This window comes from Balaenoptera physalus, assembly GCF_965194825.1.
Source record: "Balaenoptera physalus genome assembly, chromosome: 15".
NCBI lineage: Eukaryota > Metazoa > Chordata > Mammalia > Artiodactyla > Balaenopteridae > Balaenoptera > Balaenoptera physalus.
In genome coordinates, this window is record NC_138894.1 from 8,055,397 (window position 1) to 8,079,411 (window position 24,015).

Here is a 24,015-nt window from a genome sequence, read left to right on the forward strand (position 1 = left end):
CTTTTGAACTTTCTACCCTAAGATGTCATCTTCTTAACAGGTCTTTTTGCTGTCTTCTTTTTAACAGGTTATTTGAAGATATTAAAGCTACAACAAATTGGAACTAAAAGTCCAGAGAATTCAAGGTGTGGTTTTTAAAAAACATGACAGTTAAACTGAACTCGTTTGATGATACTTAAAAGTTGACTGCAGTTTATTGAATCCCAGGAGTACTGTTTCTTTTATTTCAGGTAAACTTTCTTCTACTTTTAAATATGTTTAATGAACTTTTTGCTGGTGGTGTAACTGTGTATCTTGACTGTTTTTTTTTAATGTTCTCTAAATATAATTACTATTCTTTGTAAGCTATTTATTTAAAATAAATTTGAAAACCTTCCCTGTGTCAAGTAAACACCAGTACTGTAATCTGGAAACGATGTGCAGTGGTCTGTCTTTAGTCACGGGCCACGTTTGTAGATCTGCCCACAGACGCACACTTGCCGCTCCAAATCAGTGTGTGTAGCACATCTGCGGCGGCTCATGGACACCCCGGGGGCAGTGACGTGCTGAGCTGCTGGCACGCGCGCTGCCAGGTGAGGCTGGACGGGAGGGTGCTGTCTGCTAGTTTCAGCTCAGACTGTCAACAGGTGTCCTTTTGTGGTCTACGTAGTCCCACATCTCCAAAATTTTGTGCTTCTTGTTGGTGATTTCAGTTTGGAACGGACCCCAGGCACGGTGTTGTCGCCCTGGCTGCTGCTCCTGAGCGCTGGTGAGGTACCTCCCGGAGAAAACTCGTGTTAGGTGAGCGACGTGCATGCGTCCCGGGGCTGCCGGCCAGGAGGCTGGCTCAGCCTCACCAGGAATCGGCAGGGCCTGGAGCCTGAGGTTGGGAGGCTTGCGGCAAAGCGCAGTTGAAACCTCGCCATGCCGGAGAGTATTTGAATAACGAACTGTTTCTTTGCCCAGTGGTAACATGCAAAACGGTGATGCCGGCGATTAGGTGTTGAGAGAAGTCAACTGTTGCCATCATTTGGATGTCTGAAGGTGTGCCTGTTACACCAGTTTGGGTCCTTATTTCCTTGAAGCAAATATATTTATAAATCCCTGCCCTTCATAAGAATAACTAAGCTAAAATTTCTCATAAATCTAAGAGTACTGTTTTGCCAATATTACAAGGTGGGAATTTGTACTCATCTTAAAACCCCTCGGCTTGGTATCCTTTACCTTTTGCTAAGGGTTGGATTGGAAGGTGATTCCTGTTCCTATGAAGCATATGCTTTGAAAGTACCTCAGCAAATGGGGAGTTTGTCACGATGTCTTTGTCTTTGAGTGAAAAATACGTCAGATAATAGAGTTCATAGAACACTTTAATGTAAGGCACTGCTGTCCAGAGTTAAATGCGGGCTTACACAGCCCACAGGACGCCACGGGAAGGGCACGAAGCCCACTCGGCGAGCAGCCGTGCAGCACGGCCCCCGGTGCCGTCCTTCCTCCTGGGGTACCGACGCTCTTAGACTCTTAACAGGAGAGAAGGCCCAGAAAACTACCAGCTGTTACAGTCTTGAGAAAGGTTTCTAAGAATTCCCACGTCTGTAGGCAGCCCGCTGTTGTCTCTTAGGTCCCCATGACAAGAAAGGATAAGGTTACACGGGTGTCCAAGGCTCACACTGCACCCAGTGAGAAGTTCAAGGGTCAGAATACCGTCATGTGATGACTCAAGACCTCAGGGGCAGTAAGGCCGGTTCTTAAGAGTGTCTTCATTTACTCTCACTAAAAACTGAACGTTGGAACCTCAGGAACACGGTATTCTTGCCTTACTGAAGCCCGTCACTTACTTACATCTTAAGCACAAACAGGCACCTTGCTCTTCAGTGCTGAAGACCTCATCTACTTAGTGCAGTGACTTCGTTTGGGATGACATCCCCAATGGAAATCATCAGCAAGACACATTCTTCCAAGTTCTTACCAAAAATTCATCTGAAAGAAAAAGTCATCCAGGAAAGCAAAACTTTGCTTTAAGTGGATAAAGTGGTGTTTATACGCATTAAGCCAAGCAATCACTCAGGGTCTGAACAGTTTTAAAAATGAAAAGCACAGCACAGCTGAACGATGAACAGGTGGTCCCGACGAGGTATCACTTGGACATCTTGGTCTCAGAAGGTGTCTCCCCAGTGTCCAAGGTCTTCAACAACCGGAAGAGGCCTGCAGCTTCTCGTATCCTGCTGAACTCAATACAGAAGGCCTGCACTTCTATAAACAAGTCCTGCACGTTGATGATTTTGTTACGGATCAAGGACTGGAGAAAGACACACACGAGACGCACCAGGCGATTCTGAAAAAGAAACCAATTTTTTTAGTGTGTGTTTTCTGGGCAGGTATTTATAAAATTTACAAAAATTTCTATTACTTACCTGCATATATTTATCCTTAATTTGTTCACAGGTAGAAATGCAATTTGATATATAAAGGTGAATAAATTCAGGAGGTAGGTCAACAGCTGTAGTTAGTCTGTTTCATAAAGTTAGAAAGTCAGGGCTGTTAATTTTATTTGCTAATAACATTTTAAAACACCTTTAACCATAAAAATACAAAATTTCCTTTGGTCATTTAGTGAAAAATTCTGATATATGATCCACTTACCTAGTTTTAAATAAGTTTATGCAAGTAAACCTCAGAGGGCGCCCCCCGCCCCGCCATTAATAAGTGACACTTCCGTTTCTTAGGTCTACACTCAGCATCGCACATGCAATACGCGTTGAGCACCGTGTCCCTGTGTGTTCTTGGGTGAGTCAGAATTCATAGTTATCGTCCAAGCTCTAACAACCCGGGCAGTTACTCTGTCCACGTAAGTAACGCTTACTAACCTGATTACACACAAGTGCTATGCGAGGAACGCATGTGAAGAAAGGCGTGGTAGTAACTAAACAGCACAATGTGTAACTAAGTGCTAACATGAGGCGTTTGCACAAAGAGTGATGTAAGTGAAAGACTCGGGAAAAGTCAACAGGGCAAATGACTTAAATCGAAACCCAAGGAGAGAAGTGTTCCTTCCAGCTAAGTAAATAATCTGAGTGAACTGTGGAATCGGGCTGGCGTGGCACACTCAGGAGCTGGTGGGAAAGACCGGTGGCTGGTATTTTCCAAAGGATTCTGTGAAATGTTTTAAGGGGGGGGAAAGGGTAAAGTAGGAATTTCATGCTCAGATAAAGGTGTGTGCTATGCTGACTATACAGTATGAATTTCCAAAAATTTTCTAAACTTATTTGATCATTGAACTTTTTTCCACAAGGCTGAGGAACCCGTGCTCCAAGGAAACGCAGCCATAGGCTACCGGCGACACACTTGGGGGTGATGCACCATGATGGAGGGGCGCACACAGCAGACCTTGTCCTTGAAATCACTTCTGCGCCGCTGGCAAAAAGATGCGGGTATTCTTGGACTAAGTGCCTAATGGCTGGTTTAGACAGTAAGTGGGCACTTAGAGCATGGTCGGCCCAGAGGCCCTGAGCAGGAGGCAGCCCCCAAAGAGGAGTGAGTCTCAGCAACGGGGAAAGGCCAAAGGCCTGGATGAGGGCGCAGAAATGAAGCCGCATGTCAGCAAGCGGCCAGCCGGTTTTTGCCGTCACAGAAAGTAGTAAAAGGTGAATACCTCGCGCTTCCCTCCCACAAATCTGCGCTCTCACACACACACACACACACACACTCTCTCTCTCTCTCTCTCTCTGTCTCTCTCTCTCTCTGTCTCTCTCTCTCTCTCTGTCTCTCTCTGTCTCTCTCTCTCTCTCTGTCTCTCTCTCTCTCTGTCTCTCTCTCTCTCTCTCTGTCTCTCTCTCTCTCTCTCTCTGTCTCTGTCTCTCTCTCTCTGTCTCTCTCTCTCTCTGTCTCTCTCTGTCTCTCTGTCTCTCTCTGTCTCTCTCTCTCTGTCTCTCTCTCTCTCTGTCTCTCTCTCTCTGTCTCTCTCTCTCTCTCTGTCTCTCTGTCTCTCTGTCTCTCTCTCTCTCTCTCTCTCTCTCTCTCTCCCCCCCCTTGGCTTCTTCCCGCCAGGCTTTTCCCACCAGCTGATTAACTTCATTGTGGTTTTTTTTTGTTTTTTTGGGGGGGTTTTTCTTTTGGCTATACCGAGTGGTTTGCAGGATCTTAGTTCCCCCACCAGGGATGGAACCTGGGCCCTTGGCAGTGAAAGTGCAGAGTCCTAACCACTGGACCGCCAGGGATTCCCAGGACATATTCTTTAGTACAGCTTTAAGTAGGATAAAAAAACAATTAATCCCCAACTTACAAACGAGTGAGTGTTCAAAAGATGTGCTCTAATTGAAGTGCAGTTGCCTAGCACTCAGAATGGACCTCCATAAGCAGAGAAACTATATAATTTAGCCCCCAAAACAGGACACCACATGGAGGGGAGCTGAGAATGAGAAGCCTAAACTGCGACCACATCAGGCAAGCCTGCACATACGGCTACACTCTCCATAGACAGCTGAATAAACAGTAGGCTCCCGAGCTACCCCCCCAAGCCTATGAAATTTGTAATGTACCTAAAACATATTTGTAAGCAAAATAACAGAGTGAGAAACCACTACTCGGAGCACATCAAGAAGGGAATGTATTGGTTCCCTGACAGACAGTTGATGACAGTGGAGCAAGGGGACCAAAGAAAGGTTCAGAGAACAGTGCAAGGAACAACAAATTCTAGGAAGGCATTCCCAGAATTTTCTCAGCTCCTAGACCCATACTGATGACAGCTGTTAGTCAGTAACGAGAAATAATGCAGTATCTGTAATTTGTGTAAAGAATATACAACCATAATAGGAAATAAATTTTAGCAATTAAGTTTCACTGATGCCGCTACTAGTGCTAAACACTTGAAATGCCCTCCAGGTTCTTACTAGTGGGTGCTGAATTCACACGCAGTCAACGCTAAGGCTCAGATTATGGTTTTCTCAGACTAACAGTATCAGGGGAAAAATTTGTTGCTGGTTTTTCCCTTCTAGTCATTTAATCCGGATTTATATTACACACCCCTGTCCGCATTTGATCGCGTATAGCAACTTACCGGTTTACAACTTCCATTGAATGTAACGACATGTCCATGTTGACCAGAACCGAAAAGTACTCCGTGATCTGGCTTGACTGCATCAACTTCAGCAGCATTTCTATAGCGACTAGAGGGTTGTTTTCCACGAGGTCGGGAAGCTTGGCTGGAGTGAGGCCAATATGGTAAACAAGTTTGGGGTCCTTTTCCAACTCTCCAAGGAGCTGAATATAATCAAAATTTTAGAAAGAGAAAAAGAGAGGTTCCTGAATCAAATCAAATTCTCTTTCCTGCGTGCATACAAAAACACAGGTATTTTATAAAGAAAAGTTATAAAGTTGGTTCAGTGCAGATAATTTTATAAATGTCTTCCTTCAAATCCATGATCATCATTCTTTGATATTTTAAAATTTACATTTGAATTGTCAGATATTAAAATCAAGCACCTTCACACCAGTTTACAAAACGACACTAATGCATCATGGGCATTAAACCAGAATCAATATTGTCTGGATTTTAACAATATCATCCTTAAGTCCTTTGTAGGTTTTTTTTTTCCCTGTCATTTGTTAAAAATAATCTTACCAACTAGTACTCCTGAAAAGCACACATCACAGAGATCATCAGGGAACATCCGGAACCAAAGCCCCACCTGGCGCCCAGGGAAACAGATGCCTGAGAGGGGGACGGGGCGGGTCTGTCTGCCCACCACACTGCACACTCTCACTCAAATAGGTGTCCTCAAAGACAATTTCTTCTGCCAAATTGGTACATTCTTCTAAATGTCCTGTGCTCCTTCCCCTGTCTCCTGGTATGCACACATGTACTGTTTCAGGATGGCCTGGTAAGCAAAATGAACTACGTTGGAGATGTATCTCCCGGCAAGTTCTAACGTTAGAGTGTGCTAACTGAATAATAAAGTTCACCAACCGGAACCGCCCACAGTGTCCTGCCTTTCCCCCAGGGAAGTGTCACAGTTGGGTGTGGGGGCTGTTTTGAATCCACCATTAACCAGCTGTGTGATGGGTGCTAGTTTACTTTCCTGGTTAAATGTTAATTCCGCTTACCCTCCTGGAGTCCTGTCCAGCTTAGTAACAATGTACATAAAGCGCCCAGCAGCGCAGAGCAGGAGTGAGCGCCATCCTACACTCCGGAGTCAAACTGATCCCGAACAGAAGTCACTAGGTTTTCAGGCACCAGAGTTCGTGCCCCACCAGAGTGAAGTGAGCCAAGTGGGAGGGCAAAACAGAGCTTCAGGGACCACGCCTCCTACTGTTGGCTCATGCTGCCAACGTCATGTTACTGGTCATTTATCACTTTATGAAAAAAACACCTGGTGAATTAAATACAGGAAAATGTTTACAATAAAGATATACCTGTGTCTGTTGAGGAGAAGATAAGGGGCTTTTGAAGGCTTTGGCCATTATTCGCTTGATCTCCACGCCAGTGCTGTTCTTCACACACATTGACTTGTCCCACTGAACCGCATGGTCGGGCTCGGTTGGATTGAGCCACGCCAGCTCGTCCTCACACACGTGGAGCGGAGGTGGTGGACGGATGAACTCCGGCCGAAAATGGCCTGTAATCAGAGGAGCGTGTCTGCCTGCTTCTGCCCCTCGGTTGACCGCCCCACACGTCTCTATAAACCTCACAGACTCCACTTAGTGACCTGCAGTAACACCTCTCTTAACAAGGACAACACACCAACCCTCTGACTTGAAAATCAGAAGCAGAAACGACATAAAGGCAGGGTTTTATTCAGAATACAAACAAAATGAAACACTGACATTACATTATTATGTCAGAGACCAAATCTATTTTGGGGGAGGAGAGGAAAACATTACCACCACCTGACAAGTCCTAGTTCAAAGCATGATCACCACTCAATCGCAGAAGGACACAACTAACTTACTCCATGGGTAAGTCTGGATGGGAAAAATAAAATACTAATTGATCTCACTCATACTATTCTCAGCACTATTTTATTCAGAGACCATATGATGTGTACTGGTTTTGTTTTTGCATCTTATAACCCTGAAGTAGCAAATTATGTGGAGATGAAATGGCGGGAGAAAGGTATGGTTGACTACTGACATTCTCAAATGAATCTGGAGACTTTCATAAACCCCTAAATTCACAAATGCTACATCATTTTCTTAAAACAGTAAAAATACAACAGAACAGTGAAGTGACTCAATTTAATACCTCAACTACTTTACAAAACAAGCCTGATCCCTAAGTTATAAACCCACCAAAATAAATGCCGTCTGTCTGGGACTTCCCAGCGAATTTCACCCCTCACTTTGGTTCCCACGTAGGGCCTAAGACGGCTAACTCCTCTCATGGACCGAGCCCCGGCCAAATTTGAGATTACTAGGTCCTCTAGTTTACTGAAAATGTTTGTGTCTGGCTAAGAATTATCCCTTTATCTTAAACTACACCATCTCTTCACATATATCACCAGGACTAGCACCTGAATCTCTGCACACCATTTACAAAAAGAAAGTTTTTAACATTTCACGAGAAGTTACACCTATGTGATAAAGAGAAAGTTCCCATGAGGTAAGGATGCCTGGTGTTCAGCTAGACTCAGACCTAATATCTGATTGATTTGCTTCTTACATACCTTTCCAGTGGCCCATTCAAGTCAGAGATGTGCCCGAGCAAGTATTAAATACAACCCATCTGTGCCTTGGACCTTCCCACACACTGTGATTAGCTGAGACTTACTTGTTCCAAAGACCTACTGTAAATGGCATTAAAAGTCACAGTGTAAGTTTTAAACTCAAGGTGACACTATAGTCTGGAGAACATGTTCTTATCCCTAAGCAGAAAGCATGCCTTCATCATTAAAACCACACAGAATCGTATAAAACCAAAAAATGCAGGACTTCCCTGGTGGTGCAGTGGTTAAGAATCCGCCTGCCAATGCAGGGGACACAGGTTCAAGCCCTGGTTCAGGAAGATCCCATATGCCGCGGAGCAAGTGAGGCCGCGTGCCTAGAGCCTGTGCTCTGCGACAAGAGAAGCCACTGCAATAAGTGCATGCACTGCAACGAAGAGTAGCCCTCACTCGCCGCAACTAGAGAAAGCACGCACGCGGCAACAAAGACCCAACACAGCCAAAAATAAATTTTAAAAAATTAGAAATGCTGCTCTATTATTTCAAGTTCAATAGGAGTTTTCTTTGAATTAAAGTAAGAGCTATAAAATCAGTAAAACTTCAATGGAGAATGATAAGATTAATGACGTATAAAACAAAAAGGTAATAAGCTACAAAAATAAACTCATTTCAGTAAAATCAGAGAATTTATATCAGATATGCTGATGATAGGTATGTAATACAAAAAACGTGGGATTTTTTTGGCTGCATCATACAGCATGTGGGATCTTAGTTCCCTGACCAGGGATGGAACCTGCACCCCCTGCAGTGGAAGCACGGCATCCTAACCACCACCAGGGAATTCCCAAAAACTTCGTATTTTTATTAAAAAAGAAACTATTTTTCTTTAAGTTTTTAAAATTTATTTTTGGCTGCATTGGGTCTTCGTTGCCGTGCAGGCTTTCTCTAGTTGCGGTGAGCAGGGGCTACTCTTCGTTGCGGTGGCTTCTCTTGGTTTGGAGCACAGGCTCTAGGCACGCAGGCTCAGTAGTTGTGGCGCACGGGCTCTAGAGCACAGGCTCAGTAGTTGTGGCGCACGGGCTTAGCTGCTCCACGGCATGTGGGATCTTCCCAGACCAGGGCTTGAACCTGTGTCCCCTGCACTGGCAGATGGATTCTTAACCACTGCACCACCAGGGAAGCCCAAGAAACTAACTTTTATTGAGCATCTCTACTATGTTCCAGACACTATACTAGGAAGTTTCTACTAAATTCATGTTTAACATTCTCTGACATAAATCCTACCAATGTTTTCTTAGGTCAGTCTCCCAGGCAATAGAAATAAAAGCAAAAGTAAACAAATAGGACCTAATCAAACTTACAAGCTTTTATACAGCAAAGGAAACCATAAACAAAATGAAAAGACAACCTACAGACTGGGAGACAACATTTGCAAATGGTACGACCAACAAGGGTTTAATTTCCAAAACATACAAACAGCTCATACAACTCAACAACAGATAAAAACAAACAACCCAATCAAAAAATGAGCAGAAGTGGTTGAGAATCTGCCTGCCAATGCAGGGGACACGGGTTCGAGCCCTGGTCTGGGAAGATCCCACATGCCGTGGATCGACTAGGCCCGTGAGCCACAACTACTGAGCCTGCGCGCCTGGAGCCTGTGCTCCGCAACAAGAGAGGCCGCGACAGTGAGAGGCCCGCGCACCGCGATGAAGAGTGGCCCCCACTTGCTGCAACTAGAGAAAGCCCTCGCACAGAAACGAAGACCCAACACAGCCATAAATAAATAAATAAATAAATAAAATTAAAAAAAAAAAAAAATGAGCAGAAGACCTAGAGAGACATTTCTTCAAAGAAGACATACAGATCACCAACAGGCACATGAAAAGATGCTCAGCATTGCTAATTATTAGAGAAATGAAAATCAAATTAAAACTTCAATGAGGTACCACCTCACACCAGTCAGAATGGCCATCATTAAAATATCTACAAATAACATGCTGGAGAGGGTGTGGAGAAAATAGAACCCTCCTACATTATGGACGGGAAAGTAAATTGGTGCAGCCACTATGGAAAACAGTATGGAGGTTCCAGAGTTACCGTCTGATCCAGCAATCCCACTCCTGTGCATATATCCAGACAAAACTCTAAGTCAAAAAGATACATGCACCCCTTTGTTCGTAACAGCACTATTCACAATAGGCCAGACATGGAAATAACCTATATGTCCATTGCCAGATGAAAAGATAAAGAAGATGTGGTATATTTATACAATGGAATATTACTAAGCCATAAAAAAGAATGAAATAATGCCATTTGCAGCAATATGGATGCACCTAGAGATTATCATACTATGTGAGGTCAGACAGAGAAAGACAAATATCATATGATATCACTTATATGTGGAGTCTAAAATGTGACACAAATGAACTTATCTATGAAACAGAAACAGACTCACAGACATAGAGAACAGACTTGTGGTTGCCAAGGGGAAGCAGGGATTGGGGAGGGATGGATTGGGAGTTTGGGATTAGCAGATGCAAACTATTATATAGAGAATGGATAAACAACAAGGTCCTACTGCATAGCACAGAGAACTATATTTAATATCCTGTGATAAACCACAATGGAAAAGAATATGAAAAAGAATGTACATATATATATATACGTATAACTGAATCACTCTGCTGTACAGCAGAAATTAACACATTGTAAATCAACTGTACTTCAATAAAATAAATTTAAAAAAAATTCACGTTTAAGTATCAACGAAAACAACATGATGTTTCAGAAAACCAGAAAGTGTCAGGGGGATGATGATAAAATAAAACCAAGAATATAAAATTAGATATACCTACTTTCAATAGGTGGCTTTGGTCCACTGACTAAAGCTTCCGTGATCTGAGAGGCAACGGAGCTGTCAAATCCAGAATTAGAAGAATCCGGGTCTGGGTCACTGAGAATGCTAGGGAAGCTGGCCTTACTTTGAGTTGGCAATTCAGACTGGCGTTCTGAAATAGATGAAAATAGGAAACATTTCAAAATTGAGGGCACCACAAGAGAGTGAAAAGAGAAGCCACTAAATGGAGAAAGTTATCTTCAACACATAAACAAAGGGCCAGATTCAGGACATATTATCAATTTTAAAAAACAGGAAAAAATGGGCTAATGACTTCAACAAGTGTTTTATTTTTAAAAAGCTTGAGGCTTCCCTGGTGGCACAGTGGTTACGAATCTGCCTGTCAATGCAGGGGACACGGGTTCGATCCCTGGCCCAGGAAGATCCCACATGCCGCAAAGCAGCTAAGCCCACACGCCACAACTACTGAAGCCTGCACTCTAGAGCCTGTGCTCTGCAACAAGAGAAGCCACTGCAATGAGAAGCCCGCGCACCGCAAGCAAGAGTAACCCCCGCTCGATGCAACTAGAGATAAGCCTGCGCGCAGCAACGAAGACCCAATGCAGCCAAAAATAAAAACAAATAAATAAATTAAAAAAAAAAAAAAAAAAAAAAAGCTTGTATGGCCGATAAGCATCTGAAAAGATATTCAATCCCATTAGGAACCAGGGGAAAATCTGTTAAAACAAGCTACTATTGCACACACACTGTAGTTATAACTGCCCCTTGTGGTTCCTGATGTTTAACTTGTCTGCTTGTTTTCTTAAAGTTAGGAAAATGCAACTGCATCATCCATAAATAAACCTTTGGTCCCTGGATCCCACTGTAAAGACATCTGAATTTCAGGCCAGCCTCCGTACAGATGATCTATGTGGCTAGCTCCAGAGAAGATAGGTGTACTCCCCTTTTTTTCTTAAGCACTTGTGAAAATGATTAAGACATCTTCAGTCTGGGCAGAGGACAGCAAACAGCTCTAGGGGACAGCCAGCTTAGCCACTGTGCCAAGCCTCTCAATCCTAACCCTAGTCACATATTCCTTTCTGAGCTTGATGTACTTTATAAATTTATTTTATTTATTTATTTTTGGCTGTGTTGGGTCTTCGTTGCTGTGCCCGGGCTTTCCCTAGTTGCGGCGAGCAGGGGCTACTCTTCATTGTGGTGCGCGGGCTTCTCATTGCGGTGGCTTCTCTTGTTGTGGAGCACAGGCTCTAGGCGCGTGGGCTTCAGGAATTGTGGAGCGTGGGCTCAGTAGTTGTGGCGCATGGGCTTAGTTGCTCTGCGGTATGTGGGATCTTACCAGACCAGGGCTTGAACCTGTGTGCCCTGAACTGGCAGGCAGATTCTTAACCACTGCACCACCAGGGAAGTCCCTGAGCTTGATGTACTTTAAAACTTTCTCATGGGCTGATTCAAGTCATCACAAGTTGAAAAGGAAATTAGATCTGATTCTTACTTTATTGAATACAAAGCTAGAACCCTCAGAATATACGTCACTTCTAAAGGTAAGGTGGCTGAAATTGCCCATCACCTCGGCAACCAGTTTTCATACTGTCTTTGGTCAAGAAAATAATTATTTTATTTCTGTTAATAGATTGCATCTGGCACTAGTAGCTAATAAGTACTTTTGTGTACCTTCAATCTTAAAAGTCTGAAAAAGAGTTCTCTTAGTTTCAGAAAATAACCATTGTTATATTGTTACTATTTAGTAGTTTAAAAATAAGGTTCAGAATGCCCCAAGGAAAGAGAAGATTATTGAAAGATGTCACCTTATAGAAGATGCCAAATGTCACAGAGCATGAAGTCTAAGGATGGGGCACTGTCAAATTAACCCTGCAGCTCACTTAACCACAAGGTCAAGGGTTCACAAATCTGGCTACAGATTAGAATTTCCCTAATGAATTGCTCTCAGGTGATGAGACCCATGCATCTGCACTTTTGCTTAGAGCAGGTTAGCAGAAGCTGCTCTTTATCCTTATGTGGAGAGGCTCTCCCTGACCTCCCTGTTCAAGGTCTCGTTATTTTCTATCACAACACGAGTTTGCTTCAAGACCACCCATTCACTTGCTTATACGTGTAACAGAAGGTGCCCAAATGACCTTGGAACAGAAGAACAGGGTGGAGGTCTCACGCCTCTCGATTTCACAGAAGCTACTGTATGACTGGGTTAGTGTCCTGCTCCCCCGCAAATAAAACCCTTTTTACATGAAAGGGAAAAAAAAAAAAAAAAAGCCACCCTAATCAAAAGTGTGGTACTAGAATAAGGACAAATAGACCGGGCTTCCCAGGTGGCACAGTGGTTAAGAATCCGCCTGCCGGGACTTCCCTGGTGGCGCAGTGGTTAAGAATCCGCCTGCCAATGCAGGGGACACGGGTTCGAGCCCTGGTCCGGGAAGATCCCACATGCTGCAGAGCAACTAAGCCCGTGCGCCACAACTACTAAGCTTGTGCTCTAGAGCCGGCGAGCCACAATTACTGAGCCCTCACGCCACAACTACTGAAGCCCGCATGCCTACAGCCCCATGCTCCGCAATGAAGAGAAGCCACCGCAATGAGAAGCCCGCGCACCGCGATGAAGAGTAGCCCCCGCTGGCCGCAACCAGAGAAAGCCCGCGTGCAGCAACGAAGACCCAACGCAGCCAAAAATAAATAAATAAATAAATAATTAAAAAAAAAAAAAAAACAAACAAATAGACCAATGACGTAGAATAGACAGCCCAGAAATAAACCTTCCCATATATATAGTCAAATGATTTTCGATAAAGGTGCCAAGACGACACTGTTTCAGCTATTCTGGGTCCCTTGAGATTCCATATGAATTTTCTATTTCCGCAAAACACATTGTTGGGATTTTGATAAGAATTGCATTGAATCTGTAAATCGCTTTGAGGAGAAATGACATCAGAAAAATTTTAAATGGACCAAGTTTTACTCAGCATTCTTCTTAAACTGGAAAAGCAATTAATTCAAGTGAAAACTCAAAACGAAATTTATAGCCCATAAGAGCACGGATCCAGTACTGAAGCTATGTTTTTCACGGAAAATACTAACTTTTTAGTACAGTTACAAAGACCTTCATTTAAATGGAGTACCTCAAGAAAACAGGCCTAATGCTAGCACACACATGCCTGACGCGGGATCCCTCCTTACCAGCCAGGGCTAGCTGAAGCCCGCTAATGTCCACAGACTGGCCCATGTTTCCGACGTCCATCAAGGCAATCTGTCGCGGTGTCTTTTTGAAGAGTTCCCGTGGAGGTGCCAGCATCAGCTGGGAAAGAAAAAACTTTTCTGGTGGAGTTATAGGAGGTAAAAATCCTGTAAACAAAAAAAAGCACAACAGTTTCTCTAACGGTTATTTTTAAAAATTATCTTGAGTCTGGTAAAATTAGCATTTGCTACTTGTCACCTCAACTCATGTATCTTTAAAGACAAACTTACAATTGAAGATTCATTTAACCAAATAGATACATTCATCAAAATGTAATTAAATAGTGTCCCTGAGGAGGACTGGTTCCAGGACACCCTGCGAATACTAAAATCCAAGGATGCTTGGGTCCCTTATATAAAATGGTGTAGTATTTGCATGTACCCTACACACATCCACCCTTATACTTCAAATAATCTCTAGATTAACTGTATGTCAACTGAAATTCTATGATTTGCGGCAATGAAACTTAAGGTTTTTGTAACTGTTAAGAACTTTGTTTTGGGGAATTCTCTGGCAGTCCAGTGGTTAGGACTCGGCGCTCTCCCTGCCGGGCCCGGGTTTGATCCCTGGTGGTAGGGGAACTAAGATCCCGCAAGCCGCACGGCACGGCCAAAACAAAACAAAACAAAAAAACCAACTTTGTTTTCTAACCTGCTTCAATTCCTGCAAAGGCTGAAGCTTACATATGCAGGCAAAAACAAATAAAAAAAAACTACAGTGCTCAGAAATGCTTTTCTTCTCTACTGCTACCAGCAACTGTGTAAAAGTTAAAGAGACAAGGAAGCAATCATAGCTCCGCAAATACACTTCACACACCTGTTTCAGTCCACAGCACGGCTACAATTCCCAGAGTGACTGCTGGACATGCTGCTTCCCTGTCATCCCAGAGCCACCCGCTTACCCGGCGGCGTCCATCCTACCGCAGCACCGTGGCCAGACGCTGTTCCAGCTCCCAGCTTGGACTCCTACCCGCTCACCACTGAGTTATATTTCTGGGTACAAATCTGCTCACATCACTTAACCTGTTTACACAGAATTAAACCCAAACTTCTGCACCATTCATGAGACCTTCCTAACGTGGTCCTGACCCACTTTCCTAATCCCATCTCCTGACCCCCCTCCAATCCATGTGTTCTACACTCCCGTTGCACAAAATCTCTCACCTCTGATTCCTGATTTCAAAACATCCAATACACGCAGCTCTTTAAGAATACGTGACAGGGCCACACCCTTCTCTCCCCACCATCTCTCATCAATTTCCAGCAAAAACGTCACCCCCCCGAAAGTCCCTCCAGCTACACAGCTGTAGTTCCTGTGCTACGAGGTGCTGTGCATGTGACATCTAGTATGGCCCTTAACCACACTGGGCTACAATCATGTTTACGTCTCTTCAACCAGACTGAAAGCTTCTTGAGTGCAAGGAAGCCATCCTACTTACTTCCAGATACATTCTCAACGTTGGCTCTGCAGCAGAATCATCTGAAAAACTTTCAAGACATATACCCATTAGATGCTCCCCTTGACGCACAGTATACTAAGCCTTGGCATTGACATTCCCTCTGTTTTATATTTAAGCACCATCCCCACCTAGTAACGATAGTAATGTATAAAGCTTATTGTAAATACTTTTATTTCTCATAATTTATTATCTGCAATTTTCAGACAAGGAAATTGAGGCAGAGAGAGGCAAAATAACCAATCCATGGATTTCCCTGGCAAATCTGTTTACAATGCAGTCTATGGCCTACATCTAGGTTTAAACTCATAGCATTCAAGAATGACATTATATAAGTCATGGTTCCTTTGCCTAACCCATCCTACAGAATTCAAAGGGCTCTCCGACCCAAATCCCACACTGCCCCATCCATTTCGGTGGTGGGTGTGACCCCCCCCCCACACACACACGTTGCAGCGACTTTCTCAGCATTCTCAAACTTCCTGAAAACCAGGTTCAGTACCTGTACCCTAAAGACATCTCATGGAATACACAGGTTGCCCCTCTTAGGTAAGGGCAGTGCAGGAAATCAACAAGAATATGCTTTAGATCCAGAGGAGTTGCTAGCAGGAACAATGACTAGCTTAAAGGTAGAAGCCCTCTCCTGCAAGGAAAAATTCTCTGGCGTTACCTCAGAATCCGCTGCCTTTCCCTTCTGGCTCCCCGACCAGCAGTTCCTACCTAAAGGGGTCACTCGCCTGTTTCCTCACTGCTCAAGGCCTGTAAGATCAAACTGCTTCCCGCCTGGCACTACCTGCTCCGCCCACTACCGATGTCCTCCTCGAAGTCTCCCAGGTACCCTTATCACTCCTCACCATCTCCTCTGTGCCCTTCTCCTCTCCTGGCGTCAGGTCTTCTCCCAAAATCAACTCTCATAAAGCATCTCTTGAGTTTAAAAAACAAACAGATGTGGACGCTGGAGCGCCACGCAGCTGCCAGCCTCCTGCCCTGCTCGGCGCCCCCGGGCTATGTCCGGGCCCATGCCGGGGCCCCACGGCCAACGAAGGACGCCCCGCTCTACAGCTGCCAGGGCCTGCACAGGCAGCCAGCCCAGTCTGAGCCTCTGCTGCCTCAACCAGATCCTGAATGTCAAAAAGCAGAGCGTCTGCTTGATGAATCTGAGGACAACGGGAACTCTGGGTGACGCTGGCCCTCTGGACGATACCACCGACGAAAAACTGGCCGAGGAGATGCTGGATTCCTTAGCAGAGTTTTCTGAAGAACTTGCAGACAAATCTTACACACTTGAAGACTATGATGTCTCCTTTGGGAATGGTGTTTTAACAGTTAAACTGGGTGGAGATCTAGGAACGTACGTGATCAACAAGCAGACCCCAAACAAGCAAATCTGGTTATCGTCACCATCCAGTGGCCCCAAGCATTACAACTGGACTGGGAGAAACGGGGTGTACTCCCTGACGGTGTGTCCCTCCACGAGCTGCTGGCCACAGAGCTGACTCAAGCCTTAAAAACCAAACTGGACTTATCTTCTCTGGCCTGCTCTGGAAAAGGCACTTGCTGCCCAGCCTAATGCTAAAGACATTAAAAGCTCTAAAGCCAAGACCCCAGCTTTGCTCTGCAGCTGAAATTTCATGGCTTTTCCATTCCTGCTTTTGAGGACCGCTGCGTTATGTGCAACAGCTCTGTGAAAAGACCGTGTCGCCTCCGCCCTGCCCCTGAGTTCAGGTTTTTAATTTCCACAGGTTTCTCTGGATTTATTGTCTGACTTCCTCCCTCACGTGACAGCCTTTATCTTACGTAATGTCTGTATGCCCATACCTTTAATATATAACCTCACAACAAAGGAAAACAAGAAGGACAAATTCCAGGAGGAGAAACGAATTGGCTTCACCATTCATTCTTTGAAAGGCTTACTACAAAAACTGCATGAAGAGCGGCTGGCCAACCTTGCCGTCTTGTCTCAAAATGAGACTCATTAAAGGGAAGCCTAAAAACATTCCTACTCCTCTTGAAAGTGTAAACACTTCTAAGTCCTTTAGTATTGAAGCATCAGTGGCAACTCGGGAATTCTCAAACCGAAGACCATTTTCTCCTTGTGCTTTGTGACTGCCAGGGTGTGGCCCGCATAGGGTGACACAGGGAGATGTGGTGCTGTGTCTTCCGTATGTGCATATATATGTACACACACATTTACATGTGTGTGTACATATATATTTTTTAAATTTAAAGGTCAGTATAGAATAAGCTATTGCAACACTGGTCTGAGAATGCAAAAAATCTTCCAAAAGTCACCTCTGTAAGCTCCTGGATCTAGTATAATAAATGAGGTCACGGAGCTGAGGAGGTGCTTGGTAGATTGTGAAAAGCCACGTAAATGAAAAGATGCTGGTGTTAATGAAAGGAACCCCCATCTTACACTTGGCCCAGCCCAAAAGTAGTTGTCTGTCTCTGGGCAAGTTTCTCGAACTCCCTGGACCTCTGTTTCCCCGTGTTAACAGAGAGGGTTAAACTGGATAGAATATAGTCGATTCCCAATTTAGACAGTAAGTGGTCCCGTCAGGCAACTTATCAGGCCAGCTTTAATTCCCTCTAGTAGAGGAGATAACAGTGAACAGTTTTTTTAAAACTACAGAGTAAGTATATGGTTTTGCGTTTTGCTCTACTTCAACTTCAGTTGAATTCAGGTTCAAATAATCATCCTTTATTATGCCATTACTGTGCTAAGCCTGGGCTGTAGGCTGAATGTTAAAGTGTTGATCCTAAGCCCCAATCACAGCCCTCCTAAATGCGATTAGTGCCCTGAGAAGAGAGACCCCAGAGAGCTCCCTCATCCCTTTCACGTGAGGACACAGCGTGAAGACAGCTGTCGATGAACCAGAAAGCAGGCCTTCACCAGACACCCAGTCTGCTGGGGCCTTGACCTTGGGCTTCTCACCAGACACCCAGTCTGCTGGGGCCTTGACCTTGGGCTTCCCAGCCTCCAAAACAATGAGAAATAAATTTCTGTTTATAAGCCAAACAAACAAACAAAAATAGCAAAAGCGGCCTCGCATACAACCCAGTGATCTCACCAAAGGTGCACGAGCATGCATTTTACATAAGGTCCAGTAGTCTTGCGCTTCCTAGCCTAGGCCGTGAATTGAGACTACTTTTATTCTCTGCCCCCATCGCATTAACCAAGGACACCGAACAGCAAGAAGGCGGCTGTGAAGTCCTGACACGCTGCTGAATGTGCATTTCCGCTCAACAACGTATTCGGGTTCTGAACGACTTCTCGGTGACTCCTCTGAGACTTAAAGCCGGGGGGTAGGAGGGCAGATCCTGTGTGTCATTACTTACAACTGCACACACCTCAGACGCGCGTGAGGAGCACGAACTGCATCATGAGGCACTAAAGCGTCAAGCCCCACACTAAGCGGCACGGTTTCACGGCCCTTACTGCTGGGAGGAGTAATTTTCGGTGCCGTGAAGCTGCGACTTGTCCCTACTCGGTGGAGGGGGTGCGGAGGGGATTTCAAAAGGACACAATCCATTTCACGTGCGGGTGAAGGCCCAGCAGCTGCCGGATCTCACCCTCCGCGCCGCACACCGGGCTCCCGGCGGGAGGACCCGGGCTTACCTGAGAGCGGCGGCCGGTCGGGCTCCTGGCCGCCGCGGGCGGGCGGCGCGGGGTTGAGCAGGTGCGCGAAGCTGGCGGCGAAGGGGTTGGCGGCGAGCGGCTCGGTGCGGTACATCTCCCAGAGCAGGTAGAGCGCCGTGAGGCGCTGCGCCGCGCTGGGCAGCAGGTCCGGCTGCTGCAGTAGCATGACGAGCACCGAGCCCAGACGGAAGTGGTCGGCCTTGCTGAAGTAGTGGTGGAAGGCGGTGGACAGGCCCTCGAAGGTGCTGCCGCCGCCCGCCTCCTCCGAGATGATGCTCAGCAGGCTCGAGAGCTCCTTCGGGGTCAGGCTCATCCTGCCCGCGGAGCCCCCCGGGCCTCCACAACCCGGCCCGGGGCCACCCGCTCCGCCTCTGCCGCCGCCGCCGCCGGAGCCGGAGCCTCCTGGCCCGCTCCTAGACACCGACCCCGCCGCTTCCCGGGCCCCCCTTTGCTCCGCGGCGGTAAGAAGACGGCCACACGCCGCGCTCGCCCCACCGCCGGGCATCAACCTCGCTTGCCTGTCCTGTTTCCGGGCCGGAGGGGCCCTGGCACCGGCTCGATCCGTCCCCGCGGCCGTAAAGCGCGCTGTGGCACGACAGCGTCGCAAACAAAACCCGCCGGGAAGCCAGCCACCCGCAGAGGAGAGTGTGGCGCGGACCCAGAGCGAGGCTGCTGGAGCCTGGCCAGGGAGAGGATCCCGAGACGCCGAGTGGGCGGAGCGAAAAGCCGGAAATGGGGGCGGGGCGTGTGGGTGGAGCTGCGGAAGTCTCGCGGTGTCACAGCCCCACGCTGTGGTGCAGTCTGCGCATGGGCGAGCAAGGTTCGCGCCCAGAGGCGCCCCGAGGGTTTTACCAGGCATAGAAGGTCCCAAGAAATTTGGGTGACGTTATTGTCTGGAAAAATGCATCTTATAATCTGAAAAGTTGGGGCTTCCCTGGTGGCACAGTGGTTAAGAATCTGCCTGCCAATGCAGGAGACACGGGTTCGAGCCCTGGTCCGGGAAGATCCCGCATGCTGTGGAACAGCTGAGCCCACGCGCCACAACTACTGAGGCTGCGCTCTAGAGCCCGCGAGCCACAACTACTGAGCCCAAGCGCCACAACGAAGACCCAATGCAGCCAAAAAAAAGCTGAAGTTTTCTTAATATAACACACCTGGCTGTTCATGGTGAAACCTTTTTAAGTGCTAATAGCTATAAAAACCACGCATTTCTCATAACCAAAGTTAATTTCCAGTCTTACACTCCTATTTGAGGAAATGGAATCATACTGCACACGAGCTTTTGTACACGGTTACTTTAACAAGATTTTCGTAAAATGTTTCCAATAAACATTCGTTTACAAAATTGTTGTACAACTTTTTACGCAGCCTGCCCAAGGGCGCTGATTCTGGGCCTTAGCTGTGCATTGAAAGTTCCCCGAGAGCCTTTAAAAATGCTAGTGCCTGGTCCTGGTGGCCAAGTATTAACAAACAGAAAGCAAAAACACCTGCCCAGGTGCCTGGTGTGTACTCTGCGCTGGGAATCACCGAGGGGCGTGTCCCAGACTTCCCCGGTTCCTCCCTTAGACCTACAAAACCCTACAGGGATTTCACCAGCGATTCCCAGAAGGCAAGTTTGGGAGACACAGTCTGCGCTAACTCATGCCAGCAGCTCGAGAATTATCTAGTTGCGCGCCACCTTAATTCTAAAGTATAATTGAAGGAAGAGAAACTGCTGGGTCAAGGGGCATGCATATTCTGAAGGCTTCTTCACTTGACTGTTAGATATCCCTCTAGAAGGGTCCTGCCAGTTAACTAACAGCAGCAGATATAACTTGCTAACGCTTGGACTCCTGGGAAACTGATTCGAATTATCTTGAAAGTACTCTCATCTTATTTATTTACTATAGTAAATAAAGTTCATTGTGTTTGGGAGGTCTGTTTGTTACAGCAATGAGCTTACCTGCATAGGTTTTACTGGGTTTTTTTTTTTTAAGTTGTTTCAAAATATGTGAACGTTATGTGCCCCACAACCCCAAAAAACTAAATATTTTTCTTTCTGTAGGAGCATTTTCAAAATTAGTTTGGTGTTAAAAAGAAAACCAGAGGCCCCAGGTGGAGTCACTTATGCTAGGTCACACTACTAACCTAACTGAAACTTCACCGTCCCCCAGAAATGTAGTCTTAACCAGGAATTTTCTGGTCAACACCAATGAGGTAATCGGTCACCATGCCCCAAAGGAAGATGAAGTAACCTGCCACAAAGACTTCTTCCGTCCCCCATAAGTGGGTTACCTACGCCTGAAATAAATCTTCCTTGCTTAGACTTCTTTGTCTTGCCTTTGAAAACCTTTTCTTTTCTGTAGCCCTTGGGAGCTCCTCTCTACTTGCTAAATGGGATGCTGCCCGACTCATGAACTGCTCAATAAAACCAATTAAATCTTTAAAATTTACACAGTTGACTTTTCGTTATTTAACAATGGTAATCCAGGGTTTCCTACGTGTTCCCCGAAAACAACTCTCAGGCCCTGGTAACAAATAACCACAAACAGAAATCTGTCCTCTCACAGTTCTGGAGGCTAAAAGTCCAACATAAGGGTGTCAGCAGAGCCAGGCTCCCTCCAAAGGCTCTGGGGAAGAATCCCTCCTTGTCTCCTCCTAGCTTCCCGTGATGCCCAGCGGTCTCTGGCGTCCCTTGGCTTATGCTGCACCATTCCCATCTCTGCCTCTGCAGTCATGTGGCCTTCTTTCCCGTGTGTCTGTGCTTCATGTGGCTTTCTTATGGCGACACCAGTCATTGGGTTTAGGGCCCACCCTAATCTAGTATGTCCTCATCTTAACTAACTGCATCTGCAAAGACCCCATTTCCAAATAAGGTCACATTCTGAGGTGGACATGAGTTTTGAGGAGACACCATTCCACCAGTAGAGACCCAAAGCTCTCCTGGGCATACGTCTTGGCCGTTCCCCTTCACACCCACCTCATCTCTGCCCTTAGACTCTCCCCCAGCATTTGTGCATTTAACAGATACTGTTTTGAGCACCTCCTATGTGCCGGGCAGTGCTGTAGGCATTGCTGGAAGGCAGTGAGCAGAGGAGCTTAAGCCCTGCTTTGGAGGAGCTTGACGGCCTCTTGGTCAGCCCCATGGTAACTCTCAGTGCAGCCTCCACGGGAGAACTGCCTCATCCTGATAACTGACTTTACCGTATAATTGAAACATCCTGCTCAAACTGTTTTCAATTCTTTCTAAAATGGATCACGTTTCCCCCTCTCTTTAGACCAAGTGTACAGACACCATCTCACCTTGCTATCATTATGACTAACGGTGTTCTCAGACAGTAACCACCAGGGCCAGTGAGGCGTAGAGAACTAGTCGCCCTACACAAAGTGCCCTCCAACTGCTATACCTTTTAATTCTTGTGCCTTTTACAGTTTTTCTATTTCTTTCACCCTGTTGGGTTGTTGTTACTCTCCCATGAGACTGAGCTCCTTGCAGTTGGGGCTCACACAAGAGTGATGTGGGTGAGAGGGTGTGTGGTTGCTGGGAACTTGATTTTGTGATGCTGCTTTAGAAACTCTCCTGGTCATTTGCTGCTTCCTAGCTGAGTGGCAGGGAGATGAGGTTGATGGATATTTGGCTTTCAAACCTGAGCTAAAATCTTGCCAGATGTTTGCTTCCTTATTCTGTTTTCATCCTTTTGTAGAAATTCCCATGCTTTTCTTCCACCACTCTGTCTTCTGGGCATCACAGCAAGGGATTTTCCTTTCAAAGGCAGCTTGAAATGTGTATTGCTGTGCTAGGGTTGCCATAACAAAGTACCATAGACTGGGTGGCTTGAACAACAGAAATTGATTTCTCACAATTCTGGAGGTCAGAATGTCGAGAGTAAGGTGTCACAGGGTCAGTTTCTTCTGAGACCTCACTCCTTGGTTTGTAGATGGCCATCTTCTCCCAGTATCTTCACAAGGTCTTCCTTCTGTGTCCTAATCTCTCTCTGTCTCTTTTTTTTTTTTTTGGCCGCACCGACTGGCATGTGGGATGTGGGATCTTAGTTCCCCAGTCAGGGATTGAACCCGTGCCCCCTGCAGTGGAAGTGCGGGAAGGAGGGAAGGGGGCAGGGCACAACATTTAAAAGAATGACATAGCCCGAGGACATGACATAAACTGATTAGAATCAAATAGGTCCAAGATGGCAGACAAGTCCACTTCCACTAGACCTTGAGCCTCAGTATACGCTACTGTAACACATCAGCAAGCTAAATGACACACCCACAGGCGCCATGACAGTTCCAAGGCCGACCATAATGTCAAAAAGTGGGTGGTGGCCCAATTTCTGGAAATCCCCACCCCTTCCCCAAAATAGCTGGAATATTCCTCCCACTCATTAGCCTATGAAATTACCCACCCCTATAAAAACTGACAACCCCATACCCTGGGGCTGCTCTTGCCTTCTGAGATGGCCCACACTCTGTCTGTGGAGTGTCTTTCTCTCTAAATTAATCCACTTCTTACCTATCACTTTGTCTCTCACTGAATTCTTTCTACATGAGACATCAAGAACCTGAGCTTCATTAAGTCCTGAGACCAGGTATGTGAGCTCAGTTAAAAGAACGTGGGTTCAAGTCCCAATCTGGGTTGCACGGTTTCAGCTGGACTGCCAGGGAAGCCCTCGTAATCTCTTCTTAAAAAGACACCAATCATAGTGGGTTAGGGCCCACCCTAATGACCTCACTTGAACTCAATTACTTCTTTAAAGACCCTATACAAATACAGTCACTTTCTAACTGGGGGTTACAACTCAACATAGGAATTTGGGGGGCCTGGGGGCAGAGGCAGGGGACAACACCACAACCTGTAACTTTGGCATGAGGCAAGGAAATGTTTCATTGTCTCTTCGTTGGCTGCAAGAATCCCAGGAAGCTCAAAACAAAAGGGAGACAACTGAATAGGTGGCTCTCACCAAAGTTACACACAGGGAGGAGAGAGGCAGAGACTGGAGTGACGTTGCCACAAGCTGAGAACATCTGGAGCCACGAGAAGCTGGAAGAGGCGAGGAAGCATCCTCGAGCATGACCCTGCCAAAGCCTTTGTCAGCAGATAGGGCAAGGGGTCGCCAGAGAAAGAGAACCAGGCAAGGCTTTCTTGACATAAGAAAAGCCATTTTGGTCTAAGCCACTTGGTGATCTAAGCCTGGCCACAAT

At 46.0% G+C, this 24,015-nt stretch overlaps 1 protein-coding gene and 1 pseudogene across 3 annotated transcripts; one reads left to right on the forward strand and one right to left on the reverse strand.

Annotated features, from left to right (window-relative positions):
• Positions 1-1,330: 1,330 nt before the first annotated feature.
• Positions 1,331-21,219, reverse strand: CNOT11 (CCR4-NOT transcription complex subunit 11). 2 transcript variants are annotated; one of them, XM_082427331.1, is made up of 7 exons: positions 18,814-21,199; positions 13,681-13,845; positions 10,493-10,645; positions 6,388-6,590; positions 5,033-5,235; positions 2,391-2,487; positions 1,331-2,311 (listed from the first exon to the last, which is right to left on the reverse strand). In XM_082427331.1, the coding sequence occupies exons 1-7, from the start codon at positions 19,691-19,693 to the stop codon at positions 2,114-2,116; spliced, it is 1,899 nt and encodes a 632-aa protein (XP_082283457.1). In that variant the 5' UTR covers positions 19,694-21,199; the 3' UTR covers positions 1,331-2,113. The 2 variants fall into 2 exon arrangements, with proteins under 2 accessions (XP_082283457.1, XP_082283458.1); XM_082427332.1 differs by lacking the exon at positions 2,391-2,487 and having other exon boundaries at positions 2,041-2,311; positions 18,814-21,219.
• On the forward strand, positions 14,712-18,114 carry LOC309644032 (frataxin, mitochondrial pseudogene; annotated as a pseudogene). The gene has a single exon. The product of its transcript is annotated as a frataxin, mitochondrial pseudogene (transcript).
• Positions 21,220-24,015: the final 2,796 nt, after the last annotated feature.